At 48.2% G+C, this 23,519-nt stretch overlaps 2 protein-coding genes across 4 annotated transcripts in view; both read left to right on the top strand.

The window, feature by feature from the left end:
- Nucleotides 1-7,229, top strand: part of SLC13A3 (solute carrier family 13 member 3) — a 105,138-nt gene extending 97,909 nt beyond the window's left edge. For all 3 annotated transcript variants that reach the window (XM_015148894.3, XM_015148893.3, XM_077951901.1), the window contains 2 exons: nucleotides 2,048-2,185; nucleotides 5,464-7,229. In XM_015148894.3, coding sequence (XP_015004380.2) covers nucleotides 2,048-2,185; nucleotides 5,464-5,640 — 315 coding nt within the window. In that variant the 3' untranslated portion in view covers nucleotides 5,641-7,229. The remainder of the gene's footprint in view (nucleotides 1-2,047; nucleotides 2,186-5,463) is intronic.
- Nucleotides 7,230-19,332: 12,103 nt separating this feature from the next.
- Nucleotides 19,333-23,306, top strand: OCSTAMP (osteoclast stimulatory transmembrane protein). The gene is given in 4 exon segments (XM_015148869.3): nucleotides 19,333-20,361; nucleotides 22,653-23,007; nucleotides 23,010-23,071; nucleotides 23,073-23,306. Coding segments are annotated over 4 exon segments (1,680 nt in total).
- The last annotated feature ends 213 nt before the right edge of the window (nucleotides 23,307-23,519 follow it).

The following is a 23,519-nucleotide window of genomic DNA, read 5'->3' as shown; positions in this document are numbered from 1 at the left end:
CAGATTGCTTGAACGCGGGAGTTCCAGACTAGCCTGGGCAACATGGTGAGACCCCATCTCTGCAAAAAGTACAAAAAGTAGCCAGGTTTAGCGGCAGGTGCCTGGGCAACAGAGCCAGATCCGGTCTCAAAAACAAAAACAAAATCACCAGCCCCAGGTGGTTTGCTGGGTGAGAGCTAGCAAATTTGCAAGGAACAGAGAGTTCCCAACTCAGCTGAACTGTTCACCAGCAGAGAAAAATAGACATGGCCACTCAATTTATAGCTAGCAAAACCCTGGCCCCAAAACCAGATAAGGAGAGCAAGGGAAGAAAAAGCTGTAATTCAATCTCACCTGTAAAAAGAGATGCAAATAGCAGAATGAAACCATGATTGTATGAAAAGAACAATATATACATGATCAGGTAGCTTTTATACTAGGAGTTTTAAAAAGGAAACTATCAATATAGTTTTATAGTTAAACAGATTAAAGACCAGACCATATAATTACCTTAATATAACCCACGCTGGTAAAATTAAATCAGTGATGCAAGTCAATGCTTTGTATGCAAACAGTGACGCCCCAGCACACATACGTGCAGCACTTTGTCTTTGGTTTCTGTTTGCTTATTTCATGCATCAATTTATCTGTGTTAGCACACAGATATACACTGTGTTATTTTTCAGTGACTGGAGAATATTCCATTATAAATGGACAGTTGTTGGTTTATTTAAGCAATCTCTCTGCCCAGTGGAAATATAGGTATTTCCAGACTTTGCTGTTATTCAACAATGACGCATCACCTGAGCCTTCTCTATGCGTCATTGATTACATCTAGAGAAATTCCTATAACTTGAGATTCCTGGGTCAAAGAGCATGTGCATTTGAAATGTTGTTAGAGATGAGGAAATTGCCCTCCAAAGTGGCTCACCATTTTACAGCAGTATGGGGTGGGGGTCCTCAGGGAGACCTGGTGACTGAGAGAAATGGGAGTGCTAAAGGGGGTATGGGGGAGATGAGGGAGCGTAGAACCCAGCCAGGTCTGTAAGGGGCAGCTTTTGCTGGAAAATACACTTGAAAATGCCTCATTCTTGTAAACTTTGCTTATCATCAAAATCAAAAAACATTTTACATGCAAGGGGGTGATTTTAGAGCTTTTTGAGAAAATAAATATGCTTTGGGTTGCAAAAATTCCCTAGAAGGCCCAAAAACATCCTATTTAAGTAAAATGCCAGAGAAGTGATCAATATGAATTGTAGGCGGGAGAGGTGACAAACTGGTGGCCCAGTAGCTGCGGCCAGCTCGCAGAGGGGTTTGATACACACAGTCTTAGAAATTTGGAAGAGCTGCCAACAGATGCTCTCATGAGCTCTCGTTCGCACTGAAATCCAGGGATGCCCCCAACAAGAGGTATCCAGAGGCCAACTCTGGGTTGAGATTGTTTGGCTGAGGGAAGGAGCAAGCAGGGGAAGTGTCATAAAGCCCTGGTTCTCAGTGCACAGTCCTTACACCAGCAGCACCGGGGGAACATGTCAGGAATGCAGATCCTTGGGGCCCACCCCAACCTGCTGAATCAGCACTTCTGGGTGAGGTGGGGCCAGCCCTGTGGGCTTTAACCAGCCCTCCAAGTGCTTTTCTGCACTCTCACATTGGAGAAGGAGTGTTCTAGGTACATCACTGTAGCCCATCCCCGATCAAACCACGGTGTGGCCCTGGAATGTCACTAACCCTGGGAATGTTCTCTCCACCTCTCTCTCGATCTGGTTCTCTTCTTACCTGCTTGTGTCTGTTTCTGCCTGTGCATGTATCTTTCTGACTGCCTTTCTCTCTCTGTCTCTCTAACTCTGTCTTCTCACTTGTCCCTGTTGTCCTCTGCCACTCTGCCCATCTCTATGGATGTCTTTGTCTCTCTGTCTCTACGTCTTTGTGTCCCTCTTTCCAACTGCCTCTCTTTCTCCTCTCTCTGTCTCTGTCTCTCTCTCTCTCTCTCTCTCTCTCGCTCGCTCGCTCGCTGTGGTCGCTCTGCGTTGGTCTCTCTCCGGGTCTCTCCCACCTTTTCTGGGCCCAGGCCATCCGCCTGAGAGTGCACCCCCTGTACCTGATGATCCCGGGCACAGTCGGCTGCTCCTTTGCCTTCATGCTCCCAGTCTCGACGCCCCCCAACTCCATCGCCTTCGCCTCTGGACACTTGCTGGTCAAAGACATGGTGAGTCTGGGCATTTCCCAGCAGAGGCCACAGGAGGTGGGTGGGCAGCACGGGGCGGGCAAGGCCTCTATGCAGGACTCCTCCACCCTGACCCCACTCCCCAGTCTCTGAAAGGTCTTTCCGAGTGGGACGAGGAACATACATTTTAGCAGAGACTCTGGGATGATTCTTGCACTTAGACAATCTCAGGAAACACTGCCTTAGTGACTAGTTTCCAAAATTTGCTCCAGGGACAAGGGACTCCCCCCTCCCTCTGGACCCCACTTCGTGCTCACGATCTTTAGGAGAGAGAAGCAGCAGGCACACCCTGGGACTCGGGTGGGCCTCAGCGCTCAGCCAGCTGGGAAGGAGACAGGAGCTGAGGACTGTAGCAGTGGGAGGGCCCCACCAGCTTTCAGCACGGCCCGGTTACTGGCAATATGTTTCCTCCCCCGGAAGGTCCCTGCTGAACCAGCTCCTCCCTTCCCACTCCTGACTCCTGCAGCCTTTTCCCTCTCCACTGGCTTTGCAAATAACCCTTCCAAAGCTGTCAAAGCCAAGAAGGGCAACCTGCTTAACCCATTCATGATGCAGGCCCTCCAGGCACAAGACCCCTGCAGGACGCATGGGGAGAGAGAGCAAGAGTGGGAGCGAGGCAGAAAGGGAGACACAGAGCAGATAGAGAAGAGAGGAGACAGAGACGCTCATTAGTTTGTTTGTTGATTGCAGCAGTATTTACTGAGTGCATTCTATGTTCCAGCCACTGGGGGCACTGCAGAGTGGGAGAGACACCAAGCAGGAGGGTGCTTTCTATTGGTGGAGACAGGCGTCAACAAGTGCAGCAGATTTTCTTAAATTATGTAAATTTCAATATTGCTAGGTGCTCAGAAGGAAATAAAGCATGAGGAAGTGTAAGAGGACGAGGGAGAGGGGTGGCAGGGAAGCCCTCTGCAGGAAGGTGACATGGGAGCTGATCATGGGAAGCAGCCAGCCTCGCAAAGTAAAAGGGGAAGAGCAGTCCCAACGGTGGGCGTAGCAAGTGCAAAGGCCTGGAAGTGAGGAATAGCAGTGAGTGCTCCAGAAATTCAGGGCCGGGAGGCTGGGGTGGCTGCAGTGGAGTTGGGGAAGGATGAGGTTGGGGAACAGTGGGGGCAGGGCAGAGTTGGTATCTTATTCAAACCACAGTGAGGACCCTCAATAAGCAGGGCAATGATGTGATTTCACTTCTGTCTGTAGAAGATCATTTTGGCTGCTGGCTGGAGTGGATCGTTAGGGTGGGAGGGACAAGTGTGGAAGCAGGGAGGCTCCTTAGAGAAAAAGACTGCGAGGGCAGCATTGCGAACAGCACAGATTTGGAGAACAAAGACAGCCAGAGAAATGGAGAGTCCCCAAGAGGTAGAGACTTGCAAGAGATGTGGAGGGATATAAGGGGCACTCCCGGTCAGTCAGTCCCGGGCAGGGATGGCCCACCTGCAGGTTTGTTCCTCAGAGTGATGAATTAGGTGTTAATTAAATAGCAAACATGGGACTAGAAAGAATTTCGAGCCCTGGCAAAGGGAGACCCAATCCTCTCCCAGTTTCCCCAACGTGTCGGCCAGGCTGTCTCTAATCCTCCGAAGGTGCCGGGGCTTCCACCTCTGTGCCCTCAGAAGACAGGCAGGACAGCACACGCAGTATGTCCCCCACCCGTCCATGGTAATATTTATTTAACACCTTTTCTAAATCAGCTTGACATTTAAAAAAAAAAAAAAAAAAACTTAAATAAGAATATTCCAGAAGAAATGTTTCCAGCGCATCCATCAGTGGAAAACCGGTATTATTAATATATGCCATGGCATAAAAATAAATGCAAAGCAGCAAAAACAAAAGAATTAAGCCCTCCCTGATAGCAGCGGCCTGGAGAAGGTTCTGGGCCTCTCCGTGTTAAAAGGGCAACTGACAGAAGCAGAGAAGTGCTGAAGCCATGGTGGCCCCTGTGAACCCCAAAAATCTGAGAAGGTCTCAGTAAATTTAGGAAGTTTATTTTGCCTAAGTTAAGGACGCACACCCATGACACAGCTTCAGGAGGTCCTGACGGCATGTGCCCAGGGAGGGTGGAGCACAGCTTGATTTTATACATTTTAGGGAGGCATGAGACATCAATCAACATATGTAAGATGAACATTGGTTTGGTCCGGAAACAACTCAAAGAGGGGAGGGGGCTACCAGGTCATAGGTAGATAAGAGACAAATGGTTGCATTATTTTGAGTCTCTGATGAGCATTTCCAAAGAAGGCAATCAGATATGCATTCATCTCAGGAGAGGGATGACTGAGTAGAATGGGAGGCAGGTTGGCCCTAAGTAGTTCCCAGTTTGACTTTTTTCTTTAGCTTAGTGATTTGGGGGCCCCAAGATTCATTTTTCTATCACACCCCTAAGTGAGACTTTCTCTGGGGGGAATAGACAGAGAATTAGAAAGGAAGTAACTGTCTCACCAAGTGATTCAGGCTGGGCTATGTGAAGGCGGGGCAACCAGAAGACCCAGGTGGGAAAACAGGGATTTTCAGCCCAGGGTGGACTGAATGGTCTAAGAGGCCAGCCAGGGTGGGAAGCAGATGGGCACATCCAAGAGGCCAGCCAGGGTGGGGAGCAGATGGGCACATCTAAGAGGCCAACCAGAGTGGGGAGCAGATGGGCACATCTAAGAGGCCAACCAGGGTGAGAAGCAGATGGGCACATCCTCCACTGACAGAAGAAAAATGCTTCCCAATGGACAAAGGTAACCTTGACTAGGACTGCCTGACTGGACTGGACCTGAAGTGTATGTGTGTGTGTGTCTGTATATATGTGTACTTATGTGTGTTTGTACATGCATGTGTGTGTGTGCATGCGTGTGTGTATATGTGTGTGGGATGGGGGTATTTAGTGATCAGACAAGATTATTTTAGGTGACCTTGGGCAAGTCAACTTCTCTAGGTCTCATTTTCTCTTCTATACAATGGGGATTAATAAGAATCACCTTTGTAAGGTTGCTTTCTGGGTTAAATGGCATAACCCTATGACAACTGCATAGCACACAGTGCCTGGAACATAGAGGCCATCAATGAATGGGGACATTTGCAGCTCTTTGAGTGACAGCCTAGGGTAGTATAAAGATTGAAGAGTCCCAGGCATTGACCAACCTGGGTCTGTGTCCTGGCTCCATCACTTCCTGGCTATGCGATCTTGGGTGAGTGACTTCCTGTCTCTGAGTCTGAATGTTTCCATCTGTATGGTGGGTCAGGTGCTGACCTCTCCCTCTGTCTGGGCTCTATTTCAGGTGCGGACAGGCCTCCTGATGAACCTGATGGGTGTCCTGCTGCTCAGTTTGGCTATGAATACCTGGGCACAGACCATCTTCCAGCTGGGCACCTTCCCGGACTGGGCTGAAATGCACTCGGTCAATGTCACAGCATTGCCACCCACCTTGGCCAACAACACATTTCGGACCCTCTGAGTCCCCCTGGGGGACTCCCTTGAGGCTGAACCCTCTCAAAGGGCTGTCACCATCACCTGCTGCTAGGACACTACAAAGCAATCAAATAATTCTTTTCTTTAATCCAATATGCGGCAAGCAAGGGTGACCTCCAGTGGCCCACTCGGGTCCACCAGCCATTATCTAGGACACTTTCTGTCTCTCTCATGAAGTTCAAAGCCCAGATATCTCTCAGATCTGCTGCCTGAGAAATAAGCTCCTTTATCAGTGAGCTGTTTTATCATTACGATGCAAGAGAGCCCAGTTTCATCAACAGTGAGCAAATCTGGCATCGTGTTTGTCTCGTACAGTTGGGATGGAAGGCCATTCATTCCCATGGGCACAGCTGACATCATCCCCCAGTGATTACTTTCAGTTACACTGGAGAGACCACCTTGCCTTTGTCACTTTCATGGGCTGCAATGTTCCAACTGAGTTGTTCCAGCTGTTCACAACCAATGTGTGATTTTGCTTAGTGGGTGCCCATTCTGCACCAGTTGTTTTACCCCTGCCAATAACCAGCAGTCAGAGATTCTGTTTTAATCCTTGGAGACAGGGAAAGGGACAAATAGCTTTCCAAGGACATGAGACTGTGCAAAGCCTCTTTGCTGTTTCTCTGGGCTCCTAAGCATACCAGGGGAAGTTCTAGAAACCTCAGCTAACATCTCGACCCGAGAGATTTAGGATTCTCCTGTTTCTTCTGGGTCAGTTTGGCCATAATTCTGGGGTCACGCCAGGCCTGGGCCTTGCCCTCCCATGGGGTGACTCATGACCCCTCCAGCCAGGACCCTCCTACATGTGGCCCCCAGAGGCCTCTGTGGCTGCAAGGCAGTCAGTTGCTGCTTGTCCCAGCAGGTGGCCTTGATCTCTCCACACACCACCTTAAGTGGTAGGCATGTTTAGTTATCAAAGGCCCCATTTGTCAGGGGTGAGAGAAAAGTCAAAAGATAGATTGGGGACTTGTAAAAGGCCGGGGTAAAATGTCTCAGGCAAGCAAAAGATTGTCCCCTTCAACATATGGGTAAAACTGAGACATCCCCTTGAGCCCGAGGCTGGAAGTGGTGTCTGCCTTCAAGGGTTAATCCCTCTTTGTTCCAAGCAGAAGCATTCTGGCATCCCAGTGAAGAGCACAGGCCCTCAGTGTCTGCTGAACGGAATGGCCCAGCGTTAGCCCAATATCAGAAAAGACACTAGCCCAAGGGCCCTGAATCGTCACACTTCCCTTTCCTAAGCCTCTGAGGGTGGAGATTCCCCTAGGAGCGCTTGGCCAGCTGGGAAGGCAGCACCCAGCTGTACTTGTTGTTGATACAGCATAAGTGAATCATGGGCATTTCCCTGAGAGCAGTGGGAGAGGCCCTCTGAGTCGGAGGTTGAGCTCCGGCTCCTTTCCAAGTGAGCACTCAGTGCTGAATCACAGTTACAACCCACTGGGGCTGGCGGGAGGTACGTTGTATGGGACTGGAAGCAAGAGGTTCATTCAAAGAGAAACTCCTGGGATTTGTAACCAGATGAATCATGATTTCAAAGACTTCTGATCAAAAATACTGTGAAATAAAGAATGTTAATCAACATTGGACCTGGAGATGATCTGCCTTTCTGAACCTAAGAGAGCTTCAAAGCCCCAGATTCCTGGGCTGGGGATTCCACAGAGTTGACCTGTCAGATTTTCAACTGCTCTTCCCTCCCCTCTCCAGCCACATACTCAAACTCTCCTGCCTCAGGGCTTTTGCACGTGCTGTTCCCTCTGCCTAGAACACTCTGCTCCCAAATATATGTCTGGTTCCCCGACTCACTTTATTCAAGTCCCTGCTCAGGTGTCACCTTCCCTGAGAGGCTTCCCTGACCTCCTGTCTAAAATATCACCCTCATTACTCTCCACCCCCTTACTCTGTTATATTTTCTCCTTAATAGGACACTGTATAACTTATTTTCTTATTATCTTCTTCTCCCTCTAGAAGATACATTTATGAAAATACAAATGACTTTTTTTTTTTTTTTGCTGCTGTAACTCCAGTTCCTAGAACGATTTCCAGCACATAGCAAGTGTTCAGTAAATATTTGCTGCTTGAGTCTGCACCAAAATTAACAAGAAAGCCATCTTGCCCTCTGATCTGGGGTCTGTTTTGTTCATTACTTTGTTCACTCCTTCTTCCATTTATTCATTCAATAAACATTTATTGGGAACCTGTCATATTCTGGTTCATTGTCCCGCCCACATGGAACTTACATGCTGGCAGGGGAGACAGGCAATAGGAAAATAAACAAATAAGTCATGGGTTATGATGCCGGCTAAGAAGAAAATGGCCAAGATGTTAAAGTGACTCAGAGGTTACTTTAGCCAGGGTGGTTGGGGAGGACTTCTCTGAGGAGGTGGCATTAGATTGAGACCTGAAGGAGTCAGCCAGATGCTCACGGCAATGTGGGAGGAAGGGAGAAGGTGGGAGCGATGGGGAGTCCCTGGGGAGAACATTCCAGAAAGGGGGACTGCAAGTGCAGAGGTTCAGATGAGCGGATTGCTTCACTTAGCCAGGTGCTCTGAGCTGGAACTTTGTGGCATTTGGACATCTAGAGTCTGCCTCTTCTGGCTGATTACCAGGCCTCTCTGCAGCTTTCCTGAGAAGGCATCCTAGCTTGCTCTGACTGGATGTTACTCAGTTCTTGAAACCTGAAGGGCTTTGCCATTCTTAGTGAAAAAGATCTGCAGGCAGAAGGCAGCAGCACCATTATGGTGTGCTCATGGCAGCGTGGGAACAAGGAGATGGCAGGGCTGGTACAGAGTCATTGGAATACACCAAGGGCTCATGTCCAGAAGATATGCGGAGCACCCCAACTCAGAAAAGACAGACAAAATGAACAAAACCTTGCTTTTGTTATCTGTGACTGCGTAACAAACCATCCCCAAACTTAGAACTTTGAAACAGCAACTTCTCGGCTCACGTTTCTGCGTTTGGACAGAGCTCTCTCTGCAGGGATGGCATTGTCTCTGTCCCATGAGCTGGGAGCTTTGCTAGGGCTGGAAGGTCTGCAATGGCCGCTGACACTTCAGGGTCTCTCTTCACGTGGCTTCTCCTGGAGTCTATCCTGGACCTCTTTACATGATAGTGGCCTTCAAGAACAACAAAAATCGAAGCTAAAAGGCCTCTAAGGGCAGGATGTGGAAGTCTAAGGATGTCAATTCTGCCAAATTCTATTGGTCAAAGTAGCCCACAGGACGGGCCTGGTTCAAGGGGAGGGAAACAGACTCCAGCCCTTGAGGGTAGGGGCAGCATCCACCAGGGAGGGGGAGGGACAGTGGGCTGCCATGTTTGGAAGCCACTTACCATAGGTCCCAAGGGAAAAGTGGACAAAAGGTGTGACATGTCATCCTGAAAAGAGATATCTACCTGGCCAACAGGATTATGAAGAGATACCCAAACCTACGTGTTTATAATTTGCAGGAAAATGCAAATTAAAAGAAATTCAACAACATGCCAATCAGACTGGGGAAAATAAGAAAAGCAGACAATAAGTCCTGGTAGGATACAAGGAAACAGAAACCCCGCCAGCCCGGCCAGCAACTTGGAAGTAATTAGGGGTATTCATTATCTGTATTTCCTATGACCGAGAAAACTACCCCATGGGTCCTAAGGAGACAGTGTCAAAGGATATTTGTGCCATGGTTGTTTGAGGCCACCAAGGTGACCATCACCGGGGGAGTATTGAAATAAAATATTAAGGAAAACACAGGAACACGTAGAAGTGATGAACTACAGGTACACAGAGTGACAGGTTACACACAGACATATTCCAGTATGGGTGTCAAACAGATACAGAGTCAAGTAGGTGGAGAAATGGAGGTGGTGATGGTAGTTGTAAAAAAGAGATGAAATAAAAGTCACTAAACAAGGAGTCAATAAGCCTCATTGGAATCCTGGCTCCATCTCTAACATGCTGTGTGACCTTGAGCAGATTTCTTTACTTTTTTTTTTTTGAGACTAGATCTTGCTCTATAAGCCCAGGCTGTAGCCCAGGCTGGAGTGTGGGGTGCAATTATAGCTCACTGTAACCTTGAACTCCTGGGCTCAAGTGATCCTCCCACCTTAGCTTACTGAGTAAAAAGGACTACAGGTGTGCACCACCATGCCTGGCTTATTTTCTTATTTTTTGTGGAGACAGGGTCTTGCTATGTTGCCTAGGCTGGTCTCAAACTCCTGGCCTCAAGCAGTCCTCCTGCTTTTGCCTCCCAAAGCACTGGGATTATAGGCACGAGTCACCGCACCTGGCCTACTATTTTGGATTTCGATTTTTTCATCTGAGAAATGAGAGCACATGGGGGGGTCTCAAGAGGAAGTAGAAAGCATGCAAACTAGCTAATTTGTGGAGAGTTCAGTGAAAGGTCAAGTTACAAAGTGAGTAGAGAGTAGGGGGACCACAGGAAAAATGTGGGACCCCAGTGCTGAGAAATCAGGGAGCGAGAAGTGGAGGAGCACCTCCCAGCCCAAGACCTTAAGGGAGCAAGCTCCCTGATGGGATCTGGGTCCAGGGACACAGCTGGCTCTTGGTGATTGCAGGAAGGTGAGGGCTCTTCCTCTCCTCCATCCCTCAGCTCTTCTGCTGGGGAGTCAGGGCTCCTTAGAGAAACCAACAAACAGGGTGTGCACGCATGTGTGTGTGTGTGTGTGTGTGTGTATGTGTGTGTGTTTCTTATCAAGAGAGAAGGAGAAAGATTTCTTTTAGGAATTGACTCACACCATTGTGGAGGCTTAGCGAGTCCAAAATCTGATGGGGAGACCAGTAGGCTGGAGAGCCAAGAAGGTGCTGCAGTTGGAACCTGAAGGCTGTCTGCTGCAGAGAGTCCTCTTGCTCAGGGAGGGTCAGTCTGTTGCAATATTCAGGCCTCCTACTAATGGATGAGACCCACTCACGTTCTGAAGGGTGATCCGCCCTACTCAAAACCCACTTACTCAAATGTTAATCTCATCTCAAAGCATACTCACAGAAACATCAAGAGTGATGCATAACTAAATCTCTAGGCACCACAGCCCAGCCAACTTGACACATGAAATTTTATGTGTTGCACCGACAGGAGCCAGAATGCAAGGGGGGCTTTGATGCAGCCTGTCCAGGTCCACCTCCCGGATGCAGGGCAGGGAGGAGGAGCATGGGGAGGGGTCTGGAGAAACAAGCTTTGAGAAGAGTATGGCACAAAGGGTTGACACATCAGAGCTTGAAATCTGGTGCCAGCCCTCAGCCAAGTTTTGTTTGTCCTCTTCCCAATGAGGTTTTTTTTTAACTTTTATTTTATTTTATTTTATTTGAGACAGGGTCTCGCTCTGCAGCCCAGGCTGGAGTGCACTGGCCTGGTGTGATCTCAGCTCACTGTAACCCTCATGTCCCAGGCTCAGGTGATCCTCCCACCTCAGCCTCCAGAGTAGCTGGAAGTGCACACCATCACGCCCAACTAATTTTTCTATTCTTAGTGGAGATGGTGTTTCTCCATGTTGCCTAGGCTGGTCTTAGACTCTTGAGCCTCAAGTGATCCTCCTACCTTAGCCTCCCAAAGTGCTGAAATTATAAGCGTGAGCCACTGTGCCTGACCCCTGGTGAATTTTAAATTATTATTTGCTAGTCATTAAAATTTAGGAGATTTCACATAAAAATCTGGATTTCTGCTTCTCTTGGAAAGGACAATACCCGATCTAACAATATGAGACCCTCACTGGCATCTGGCAACAATTGTTTGGAGCTGAGTAGTTTGTGGAGGAAATCTTAAGTTGGAACATAAGCATTCATCAGCCTCAGTCCCCACCACTCTTTAATGTCTTATACTGGCTCTCCTTGTTCAACTCTGTCACTTTCCTGGCTTGTGAAAGTATTTGAATCTATGACCTTTGAATTGCATGATCTGGGAGGTCTATTTCAGCATTAGCGGTCATGGGTTCTAATGACCTAGAGCAGCACTACCCACTGAACTTTCTGTAATGATGGAAATGGTCTATAAGTGCCCTGTGCAACACAGTAGCCACTCGCTATGTGTGGCTATTGAACATTTGTAATGTGGCTAGTTCAAACTGAGATCTGTCGTAAGTAGAAAATTGTAATATGAGAAAATAAGTGTAAAATATCCTGTCAATTTTTATATTATTTACATGTTAAAAGGATATTTATGATATGTTACATTGAGTAAAATATTTTATTAAAATTAATTTCTGTTTTTAAAAATTCAATATTTTAAATTTTAAAAATGTTATGTATCAACTTGGCTGGGCCATAGTGCTCAGATATTTGGTCAAGCATTATTCTGGATATTTCTGTGAGGATGTTTTTAGATGAGACTAACATTGGAATCAGTGGACTTCGAGTAGGGCTACTAGAAAAGTTTAAATTATGCATTCGGTTCGAGTTGGCTCACATACTGTTGCTATTGGATAACACCAGCAGTATAGGAAGATTTTGGCTGCTTCTCTGTATTCTCAAACCATCTGGACAGTGGCAACATTGAAGAAGGCTGAAGAATTCAATGACTGTAATATTCTATGCAGCCGGGTGCAGTAGCTCACGCCTGTAATCCCAGCACTTTGGGAGGCTGAGGTGGGCAGATTACTTGAGCCCAGGAGTTTGAGACCAGCCTGGGCAACATGGCAAAAGTCCATCTCTACTGCAAATAATACTCTGTGGATCTCTCATTCTGATCCCAGGCCAGGCTCTCCAGGAAGATCTGAAGGCTTACCTCTTCCTCTTCCTCTTCTGTCTTATGGCTCTGAATCCTCCACCCACAAATTCCCCTGAACAACGCTGATTCTATTTTTGATGATTCAGAAGCACCTTCCGGATGTTGTGGGACTTGAGGTCAGGCCAGCCTTATATAGACAGAGGTAACTGCCTACATATACCAAGAAAAGCCAAAAATATCTTTTGCCTGTTCATTCCCTATGTCCCCATGCTCCCAAATCCTTCATATCCACCCGAGGCCTTCTGGAAACAAACTGCCTGGTCCTTATCCGACCAGCTCCCTAGTGCCTGTGCAGAAACTGGGCAGATGCTGGTGGCTGGCTTCTAGGACTGTTTCTGTCTGACCAGCACAATGCCCTGAAGTTTGCTATGTGATAGGATCCAGGCCAGGGTGACCTGGTGAGCATCAGAAGTCTCAACAATCAGATGTGAGCAGACAGGGGCTCACTTGGCAGAGCTGTCCCCCCAGGCAGGAGGGATCGAGGTGTGAGCATTTACCTATTGCTTATTGAACACTCTATATGCATTATCTCATTAAATCCTCAAACAGTCCTTAAAGTAGGTACTGTATTACCGTCATTATTGCAGAGGATGCACAACTTCAGAGAGGGACAGTGTCTTGCCCAAGGTCACACAGCAGAGTAAGTGGCAAAGTTGGCATTTGAGTTCGGGTCTGCTGCCTCCAGTCCAGGGCCCCTGGAGTTTGGGAGAATAGCTAGACACCTCCTTGCAGCCAGACAGCTAACAGCAGGCCTGACTGCAGAAGGTGAAAATTGATGGTCCTCATGCTGGCTTTGGCCTATAGACCTGTTAAGATTGGTCTGCATGGTAGTCTTTCATTTAAAAAAAAAAAAAATGCTGACATTTACATTAAAAAGAGAATGACTGGCGTCTTTAGAAAAGCTGGAAAATCTGGTCGTGGTGGACCTCATTTTCAAGGGGCTTTGATCCTCAATTTGAGATGAGTAACAGCTGACCAGACAGGAGGGAGCGAGGGGGCTACACTTTGCAGCTCACTGCTATTTGCATTCATCCTGCTTTGTTCATGACCTGAGCAGGCTGGTCACTGCGGGTACACAAGTTTGCTGCTGCTAATCTGCCTCATGTACTTAGTTCTTTGCAGACCTGGTGGCTGGCCTAACGTCCTGGAGGGGTACATGGTCTGGGAAGTGTGTTAGGGTTCTGGCCACAGGTATTCCATTCAATCGCTGTGTGACTATGAGAATGTCACTTCCCCTATCCAGGCCGCAGGACATTCCCCTTCCAGCCTGAGAGTGACCCAGGCAACATGTCCTTATAAGGGAAAATGACTGTGCCCTTACTGGTCCATCCCACAGAGGGGGAGCCTGGGGGGCTCAGGGTAGGCCTGCTGGGAGTGATGAGGTACAGAGATGCTGGAGAGGTGTCTGCATTTCAGATAGGAACTGGCTTTCAGAACAGCCTGAAAGCAGACCTGCATGGCAATAACTGCAGAGGGTGTGCATGGGGAATTTACATTATTGAGTACCTACTATTTGCAGTACCAGCTGCACTATGAAGTAATCACGAGGTCTGTGAATTATCCCCTCCACAGCAGCAGAGCCCAGTGCCTAACTGGTATACCCTGAAGCCAGCCTGCTGGTTAGAAATCATGGCAGTGCCATTAATAGCTGAGCGGCGTGGTTGGCGACGTAGCTCTCTGTCTCAGTTTTCTGAGCTGAAGAATGAAAAAAACATCCTTACCATAAAGAGATGTTCAAAGTAAGGGTTCAGTGAATTTGAAGAGAAATTGTTTAGAAGAGTGCCTGATACATAGTAAGTGCTCAATAAATATTAACCGTTATTTTCATTAACCTTTTTTTTTTTTTTTTTTGAGACAGAGTCTCACTCTGTACCCTGGCTGGAGAGCAGTGGCATGATCTCAGCTCACTGCAACCTTACTTCCTGGGTTCAAGCGATTCTCCTGCCTCAGCCTCCTGAGTAGCTGGGACTACAGGTAAGCACCACCACAAACCAGTGAATTTTTGTATGTTTAGTAGAGACAGGGTTTCACCATGTTGGCCAGGCTGATCTCAAACTCCCGACCTCAGGTGATCCACCCGCCTCAGCCTCCCAAAGTGCTGGGATTACACACTGCGCCAGGCCTCATTAATCTTTTTTTAAGGGGAGAAAACAGGCAGAGAGATATTAGGTCACCAGCCCAAGCTCTCATAGCTAGCGAGGGACAGAGCTGAAATGTGAAGCCAGGTCCAAGTCAGGCTAAAGGGGTCTAGGGAAGGAGACCGGAGCCACTGCTCCCAGAACTTGGCAGGGATCTGATTATCACCTGAGTCCCAAGAGCAGAGATCAGGCTCCCCTTGGGGCGCCCAACTGTGGAGTGGGAGGGAAAGGGGAGCTATGTGGTTTCTCTGTGCCTCAGTTTCCTTCTCTGTAAAATGGGGCTAATTCTACCTTCCTGCTACCAAGATTAGAGACATTGCTTGGGAAAGGCTGTCTTTTTCTTTTTCTCTTCCCACACCTTCCACCCGCTCCTGCCTGTGGGCAGAGGATGAAGCAGCTTGCCCAAGCCTCTGGGAGGTGGACCCCGAAAAGGGCGGGACAAGGCAGCCAGGAGAGCTTCATTAAAGAGTGGAAAAGCAGAAGTGACAGGGATTCCCAAGTCCCAGCAATTCCCCCACTTCCTCTCCACCTGCCACGGCTGCCAGCGACCGCCCGCCTGAAACCACTGCTGTTCGGGCAGCATGCCAGGCCACCCAGGAGCAGCTGAGCACCTTGTCAAGACCAGGTAGGTCTGGGAACTTTGGACACTGAGGGCTACAGGTGAGAAAACAGTCAGCCGTTGGGGGTGATAGATATGAACCCAAATCTTCAGCTCCACCATTCCCTGGCTGTGTGATCTTAGGCAAATCCTCACCTCTCTGAGCCTCAGTTCCCCATCTGTGAAATGTAAGGATAATGACATCTACAAGACTGTTGCCAGAATTGAATAAGAAAACGCATCCTTAGGACTTGGCACATGCTTGGCTCAGAGTAAGCACTCACTAAACAGCAGCTAGTTTCCTTGCCATTTTCAATACCCCGTGCAAGAATTGTCATCCAATATGACTTAGGACTGGCTTTCAATCCTTACAATGGTTTTTATTATTAGCTATTATTCTAAAAGCTACTGTGTTCCAAATATTAATTATATAGTAGAAGGGGCTGTTTAGTCCCAAATTCAAATGCCTTCGGGAGCTGGGAAGGGGATGTGCCTGTGGGAGGCCACCTGCGTGTGCAGACAGACCGTTCCTTGATCAGCGGGATGCAGTCTGCAGGGTTGCTCCCCTGTCGAAGGCGAGTAGTGGATACTCAGCTCCAGTTACCTGTTGCAAAGGTGGGAGCTCTAACCCAGATCTCATTTCTCAAGAAAAGCTGGAAACCCAGATTTTAATGTGAAACTTCCTTATTTCCAAATGGGCGCGGCTTACACACACACACACACACACACACACACACAAACACACACACACAGTGGGCCACAATAAAGCACATTTGCATATGATTCAGCCTTTAGGGCTTCAAGATTGTGACCTCCACTCCAGCCCCACAGGCCTTACTACATCTCCACTTCCCACTGTTCTGGTTCTCCCAACTCCCTATTTCCCAACACTCAGAGCACAGAACCTTTGCACACACTGTTCCTTCTGTCAGGGATGTCCAACTCCCTTCTTCACCTACAAACTGATACTTGTCCTTCCACCCCCAGCTGGAATGTCACCTCTTCCAGGAAACCTTCCTGACTCCCAGGTAAAACTGGGTCACTCTCCATCTATCCCACCCCAGTCCAGGCCCAGGCATACCTTGCTCAGAATTCTTTTTTAATGAACTTAAACGCTGATGATCTATTTAAGTCTCCTCAATTAGACTGTGAACTCCTTTAGTGGGACCAGGACTTAATTCTTGGGGTCCACAGGGGTCAGCACAGAGCTTGGCACAGAGGAGACGCGAGTGAACATTTACATCGTTGACATAAGTATCGTCAGAGTAACAAGTGGTGCAGTTTTATAGGATCCTTCTTCTGTGTCAGACCTTGTGTAAAGTGCTTTACATGCATTATTTCATTTTATTGTCCCAGAAGTCCTTTGACAAAGGTATCTGTATTAGTCTGGAATCACTGAGTTGCAAGTGACAGATTGATCTTGCACTGCCTTGAGAAAAACAGACATTTTCTAGTGTGTGGTCCGGCATAGATTTGGGCTTCAGGCATGTCTGGATCCAGGTACTCCAGCAAGGCTACTGGGACTCTCTGTTTCCTAACACTGTTTTCCTTGTGTTACCTTCATCCTAGGCCAATCCATACTACATGGTGGTCCCCAAGGCTTGAGGCATCCCTCCTACCAGCTTAGCTTTCAAGGCGACAAAGAGCAGGGTTTTTTGTTTTTGTTTTTGTTTGTTTGTTTTGTTTTGTTTTGTTTTGTCATTGCAGCAAAGCCCTGAGGAAAGCTCTCTTGGCACCTCCAGTCAGGTGTAATCCCTGCACCAGTCACCGTGGCCAGGGGATCAGAGGTACTTGGATCAACTAGACCCAGTCACATGCTTATCCTTCAAGCTGACGATGGTGGAGCAAGTCAGCGGCTTTGCCTGTAACCAACACAGCGATAGCCTCCCCACCACCCTCCCTGCCCTTTATCATCGTATTCCCGTATAACCTTTCTGCCTGCTCTCACTTAAGAGAATGTATGATCTCTAACCTCAACTGGGCCTCAGTGTTGCCCAGCACATGTTATTGCCCTAGTTCATTTGTTCTCCCACTTTCCTGGGCAACCATTTTGTACTTTCTTCTTCCTCTTCAAGCATCCGTCACCTCCTCCAGCATCTTACCTTCTCTGCTGGGCTTGCTTCCTGCCAGCCTGAGCAAACAGAAGCAATCAGTCATGCTACTCCCAGTGAATATTTTTGGGGCACTCACAATACAGCAGACACTATTGTAGGCACTCGGGACATATCAGTGATCAAAAGGGACAAAGTCCCTGCCCCGGTGGAGTTGACTCTAGTGGTAGATAATAGCTGATGTGATGCTTACCATGTGCCAGAAACAAAGTGACCCCAGGAGATACCTGCTTTGATTGTACCATTTTATAGATGAGACGGCTGAGACACAGAGAGGTAATGATACATACCCAAGGTCACAAAGCTGGCAAGTGGTGGAGCAGGAATTTGAGCCCAGGCAGTCCAGAGGTCATACCCTAAGCATTACTCTGTTCTGCGTATATCAGAGGATACTTTTCACAAGTGTACACATGTTGCCTGTTCATTCACCATCATCTGTACCTATTTCCTCTGCTTTCCCACCTGCTATTAAGGATGAACGACCCCTGCTCCATTCTAAGAGCAGCCCCACCTTGCATGTTCTCAGTCTCACCCTCTGCCCCCACCCCTACAGGTGTCATTCCAGGGAGTCTCCCCTTTGTCAATGTCTCCCCTCTCGGTGAGATCTCCCACCTGTAAACATGCTATAGATTTCCTCACCTTACATGAATCCTCTTGGTCCAATTTCCCGTAGCGACCAGCCACTGCTTCATTTCTCTGCTGTTTTACTGCAGAAATTACTGGAAAGAGTTGTCTATATCTGTGTTTCCTATTCTTCTCCTTCCCATCTCTCCTGGACCCAGTCTAGTTGGGTTTTGGCCCAAAAGGCCACCAAACTGTCCCTGCCAAGGTCAGCATTGACCTCTAAGCAGCTAACAGGCATTGCTCAGTCTTCATCTTTCTTGACCTGTTGGCTGCATTTGACGTACTTGATCACTCCCTTCTCCTTGAAACATTTTGTTTACTTGGCTTCCTAAGCATCACATTGGTTTTCCAGTCTCCTTTGCTGGTTCCTTCTCATCTAAGAGCCCCTAACTTTGGAGTGCCCTGAGGCATGTCCTTGGATGTCTTTCCTCCCCAGTGACACACTCTCTTGAGGAATCTCATCGTGCACCGTAGCTTTAGGTGGGGATATAAAGTTGGGAGACATCTATAAACCAATGATTTCCAATGTTATAACTCCAGCCTGATTTCCTCTCTGAATTTCTGTCTTCTATTTCCAACCACCTTCTCAAAACCTCCACGGAATGGCTCAACTGAATCTCCAATTCAAGAGTTCTGAACTGAATTCCTCTTCTCTCCCCCTCCACTCAAACCTGTTTTGACCACAGAGTTCTCATCTCAAGAAATGACACCTCAGTGCTTCCAGTTACTCAGACACAAAAGCTCCTCATCATCCTTGACTCCCCTCTTTCTCTCACACCCCACAACCAATCAGCCTCTGCAAATCTTGTTGACTCTGCCGATAAAATGTGTTCAGAATCCAAGTTTTCCTTACTATTCCTCTGCCATAGCTCTTAATATAGTGCAAGCCCATGAAGGTAGCGACTTCGTTTTTTTCATTCCTGTTTCTCCAATGGTTAGCACAAAGTCGTTGCTTGATAAACGCTTGTTGAACGAATAAATATAAGGATAATAGAATATAAAAGTTCCTCACAGGCCAACTAGTCCACCCTCCTCACCCCTAAATTATAGAGGAGATCCTGAAGTTCAGAAAGAATAGAAGGTCCAGAATCATAGAGCAAGCCACCAAGACTATGAATTCAAGTGAAATTGTTTCTCTTCTCTCTCCTCTTACTCATTCTCTCTCTTTCACCTGTGCTTCTCGCTCCATGACTCTTTCATTCTCTTGGACCAGTTGCCTTCACAAAACTGTAATGATGGACTCAAACAGGACAGACTTTCATCCTCACGTCCTCAGGAACTGCCTCTGAGTTGGGCTCTTCCCTGACAGTTCTAGCAAGAATAATCCTGGGGAAGGCTCTGATTGGTTCAGCTTGTGTCACGTGGGTATATAGTGAGTTACTCTGATGGGTCCACGTGGGTAACTAAAAGGGTGGATTCTGTTAGCAGAGCCTGCTGATGGGTTTGTGGGGCAGGGGCAGTGGACAGACACCCATCCACCTCCTGATAGAGATGCCCCTCAATTTCCTTGTGTGCAGGTGGAGGTCCTGGGACTTGGGGCTCTGGAAGGCCCTCGCCCCACTGCAGGCTGCCTGGGACGCCTTCTCCCAGCCTGTTCCGGCCAACTGTAGCCAGCTGCTGACCCAGCTCTTCCTGTGTGCCTCCCTGGCTGCTGCTGCTGCAGGTCTGGTTTATCACTGGCTGGCATTCTTGCTGCTTTATCCTCCTGGACCTTCAGGCATGGTGGCCACTGTCTGTGGCCTCCTGGTCTTCCTGAGCCTGGGCCTGGTGCCCCCAGTCCGCTGCCTGCTTGCACTCAGCGTGCCCACCCTGGGCACGGAGCAGGGACGCCGGCTGCTCCTGTCCTACAGCACTGCCACCCTGGCCGTTGCTGTGGTGCCCAACATCCTGGCCAACGTGGGTGCAGCCGGGCAGGTGCTGAGATGTGTCACCGAGGGTTCCCTGGAGAGTCTGCTCAACACCACTCAACAGCTGCACGCAGCATCCAGGACTCTGGGCCCCGCAGGCCAGGCAGGCGGCCGGGGCTTGACATTTGAGGCCCAGGACAATGGCTCTGCCTTCTACCTTCACATGCTCAGGGTCACTCAGCAGGTCCTGGAGGATTTCTCTGGCCTGGAGTCCCTGGCCCGGGCAGCAGCACTAGGGACCCAGCGAGTGGTCACAGTGCTGTTTATGCTGGGCCTCCTGGTGGAGTCGGCATGGTACCTCCATTGCTACCTGACAGACCTGCGGTTTGACAATATCTACGCCACACAACAGCTGACCCAGCGGTTGGCACAGGCCCAGGCTACACACCTGGTGGCCCCTCCACCCACCTGGCTGCTCCAGGCGGCTCGGCTGAGGCTGTCACAGGAGGAGCTGTTGAGTTGTCTTCTAAGGCTGGGGCTGCTTGCCCTCCTCCTGGTGGCCACGGCTGTGGCAGTGGCCACAGACCATGTAGCCTTCCTCCTGGCACAGGCGACCGTGGACTGGGCTCAGAAGTTGCCAACTGTGCCCATCATGCTCACGGTCAAGTACGATGTAAGTGTGATGATGGGAAGAAGGAAGGGAGTCGTTGTTTTGAGAGAGGGGGGCAGTCTGTTAAACCCTTGACTTGTGATTAAATTTGACTTGCCTCCAAGAAATAGCCCGTGAATCAGCCATGGGGCCCTGCACCACGGGTAGTGGGACTCATCGGATACCCACAACAGCCCTAGGAAGTGGGTTCCATTTTCACTTCCTATTGCAGTTGAGGATGCTGAAACCCAGACACCTTAAAATAACTTGCGTCCAAGGTCACCCATCACAAGTGGCAGCATGTCCTAGCCTCATTTTCCTCATTGGTACAAATCAAATCAATCCTCCTAATCCTACGAGGCTATTGTGTCTTACAATGTGATATTGTCCTAAAGTACCTAGTAAGCTCCATGGCACATAAGAGATATTTAATAAAGAGTGGCTGTTATTAATAGCTCACATCTGTCTATATCAGACTGGAGGAGGACTTTGGAATGGGCTTGATCAGAAGGCAGCCAACTATAGCCTTCCGGAGTCTTTGTAAAGAAGGTATTTTTTAGAACACAGCCATGCCATTTGTCGATATATTGTCTGTGGCTGCCCTACAAAGGCAAAGTTGAGTAATTGCAACAGAGACTGTATGGCCTGCAAAGCCTGAAATATTTACTATTTCTAAAATGATATAGAAAATATTTACTATCGACTTATAATCAGATATATTACTATCAGATCAAGAGTTGTATTTTTTGATCCTTTCTTTTGCCAGAGATCTTTTTATTTTTAATTTTGAGTAGAGAGGTCTCACACAAAAGTCCATTGCATAAAACATATCAAAGTGTCAGACTCTGAGCTAATAATATTAACAGCTTATATTTATCAAGTACTTATTACATACTAAGAAAGTGTTTTTCAAACTGCACAAAATCAATTTAATCAATTTAAGAAGTCACAGACAGTTTTTTAAATGAAATAGAATCGACTGGAAAATTATAAGATTATATCTTAGACAATAAGGGAGTGTATGGGTTTGTGAATATTTTCTTCAGTTATAATACAATCTGTGCTTTCAAGGTGCTGTAAAATGCATTTCTTTTCTTTCCTTTTTTGAGACAGGGTTTCACTCTGCTGCCCAGGCCAGAAAGCAGTGGTGCAATGGTGCAATGGTGCAGTCACAGCTCACTGTAACCTTGACCTCCTGGGCTCATATGAGCCTCCCACTTCACCTACCTTGGCCTTCCAAGTAGCTGAGACTACAGGCATGCACCACCACCCAGTTAATTTTTCATATGTTTTTAGAGATGGTGTCTCACTATGTTGCCCAGACTGGTCTCGGACTCCTGGGCTCAGGCATTCTTCTCACGTCAGCCTCCCAAAGTGTTGGGCTTACAGGCGTAAGCCACCATGCCTGGCCTGTAAGTCGCATTTCTTACCATAGGTCACAGTAAAGAAATGTGTCAGGCAATGTTCTAAGTATGTTTCCTGATTTACTGTTTTTCACCAAATCTCAGATAGTCATCAATTGCAAGTCACATCATTATTTTATGTATCCTTAGGGCAGAAAATGCTACCAATTCAACTTTGACACAATGTTTTCTTATCATTTAGAATTTTAATTGTATTTGTATAAAATAGTTCACTTATGATTTAACATAGGTTTATTTTGTCATATATTTCTCGTGCATACATAAAAAAAAATAGGGGGCTTGGCATGGTAGCTCATGCCTATAATCCCAGCACTTTGTGAGGCTGAGGTGGGTGGATCACCTGAGGTCAAGAGTTCAAGACCAGCCTGGCCAACAACATGGTTTGGCAAAAGAACCTGTTTCAGACTCCTAGTCTCATTGGGTGCTCCTCAAACCCTGGGATTGAGGTCCCTCTCAAACCCTCAAACCCTCCTCAAAACGCTACCAATTCAACTTTGACACAATGCTTTCTTATCATTTAGAATTTCAATCAAAGTTGAATTGGTAGCATTTTGAGGAGGGTTTGAGGGTTTGAGGAGGACCCAATGAGACTAGGAGTCTGAAAAAGATTCTTTTGCCAAATAAAAATCACCATACAAATGTTACTATCGTTAGTATCTTTGAGCAGAATATTTTAGAGAAAACAAATTGTCTATGGATGTTTGCTCCTTGCTGAGTCCTTAGTGAATTCTTTAGAGGTCTTATTCCATCCATTTCTTCCTTCACAGAAATGGGGTTATTTCTGTACCCATTTTGCAGATGAAGGCAGGGAAAGCTGGACAAGCCTCCTCTAGAGGTGGGGAGTGGCCAGAGGGGCCCTCAGTTGACGCCGTCTTTTTCTCCTTTCTCAAGGTGGCATACACTGTCCTGGGCTTCATCCCTTTCCTCTTCAACCAGCCGCCCCCGGAGAGCCCCTTCCTCTCTGTCCACAGCTCCTACCAATGGGAGCTCGGCCTCACCTCCGCCCGCTGCCCACTGCTACCCGCCCGGCGTCCCCGCGCGGCCGCCCCGCTGGCCGCGGGGGCCCTGCAGCTCCTGGCGGGCTCCACGGTGCTCCTGGAGGCCTACGCCCGCCGCCTGCGCCACGCCATCGCCGCTTCCTTCTTCACAGCCCAGGAGGCGAGGAGGGTCCGCCACCTGCACGCCCGGCTTCAGCGAAGACACGACAGGCACCAAGGCCAGCAGCTGTCCCTGGGGGCTCCTTCCTGCGCCCCACACCCAGACCTGCCTGCAAGCCTCCGGCATGGATAGACTGCAGGCTGGATGCCTTGAAGAACCGAGAGCAGAGAGGGAGAGGGGAAAGAGCTTTGGAGTTGCAGAGACCTGAGTTGTAGCCTCGGTCCTGTGCCGCCTCCCTGTGTGACCTTGGGTAGGTCACTTCACCGCTCTGAGCTTCGGCTTCCACCTCTGCATAACGACTGCATATTTACCATTGATGGGACCTGTTTCCCACGCAGGGATGTGGTCAGGATGGAATGAAATACTGGGCGTGATAGGCCTGGATAACTGGTAAAGAACTGTGCAAAGGCGAAGACAAGGGGTGCAGAGACAGCTCATGGTTCCTCCAGGCCTGCTGGAGATCAGGCTCATCTCATCTGCACCAACTCCATCTAACAGGCTCATCTCATCTCTACCTGTTAGATGGAGAACTTGCATCATGAATTTCTCGAAATGCTCCTGGAACTTATTTATATGCCTCAAAATCCTGTAAACTCATTT

The sequence above is a fragment of the Macaca mulatta genome, chromosome 10, assembly GCF_049350105.2.
Source record: "Macaca mulatta isolate MMU2019108-1 chromosome 10, T2T-MMU8v2.0, whole genome shotgun sequence".
Lineage (NCBI taxonomy): Eukaryota > Metazoa > Chordata > Mammalia > Primates > Cercopithecidae > Macaca > Macaca mulatta.
This window is presented reverse-complemented; position numbering and strand designations above follow the sequence as displayed.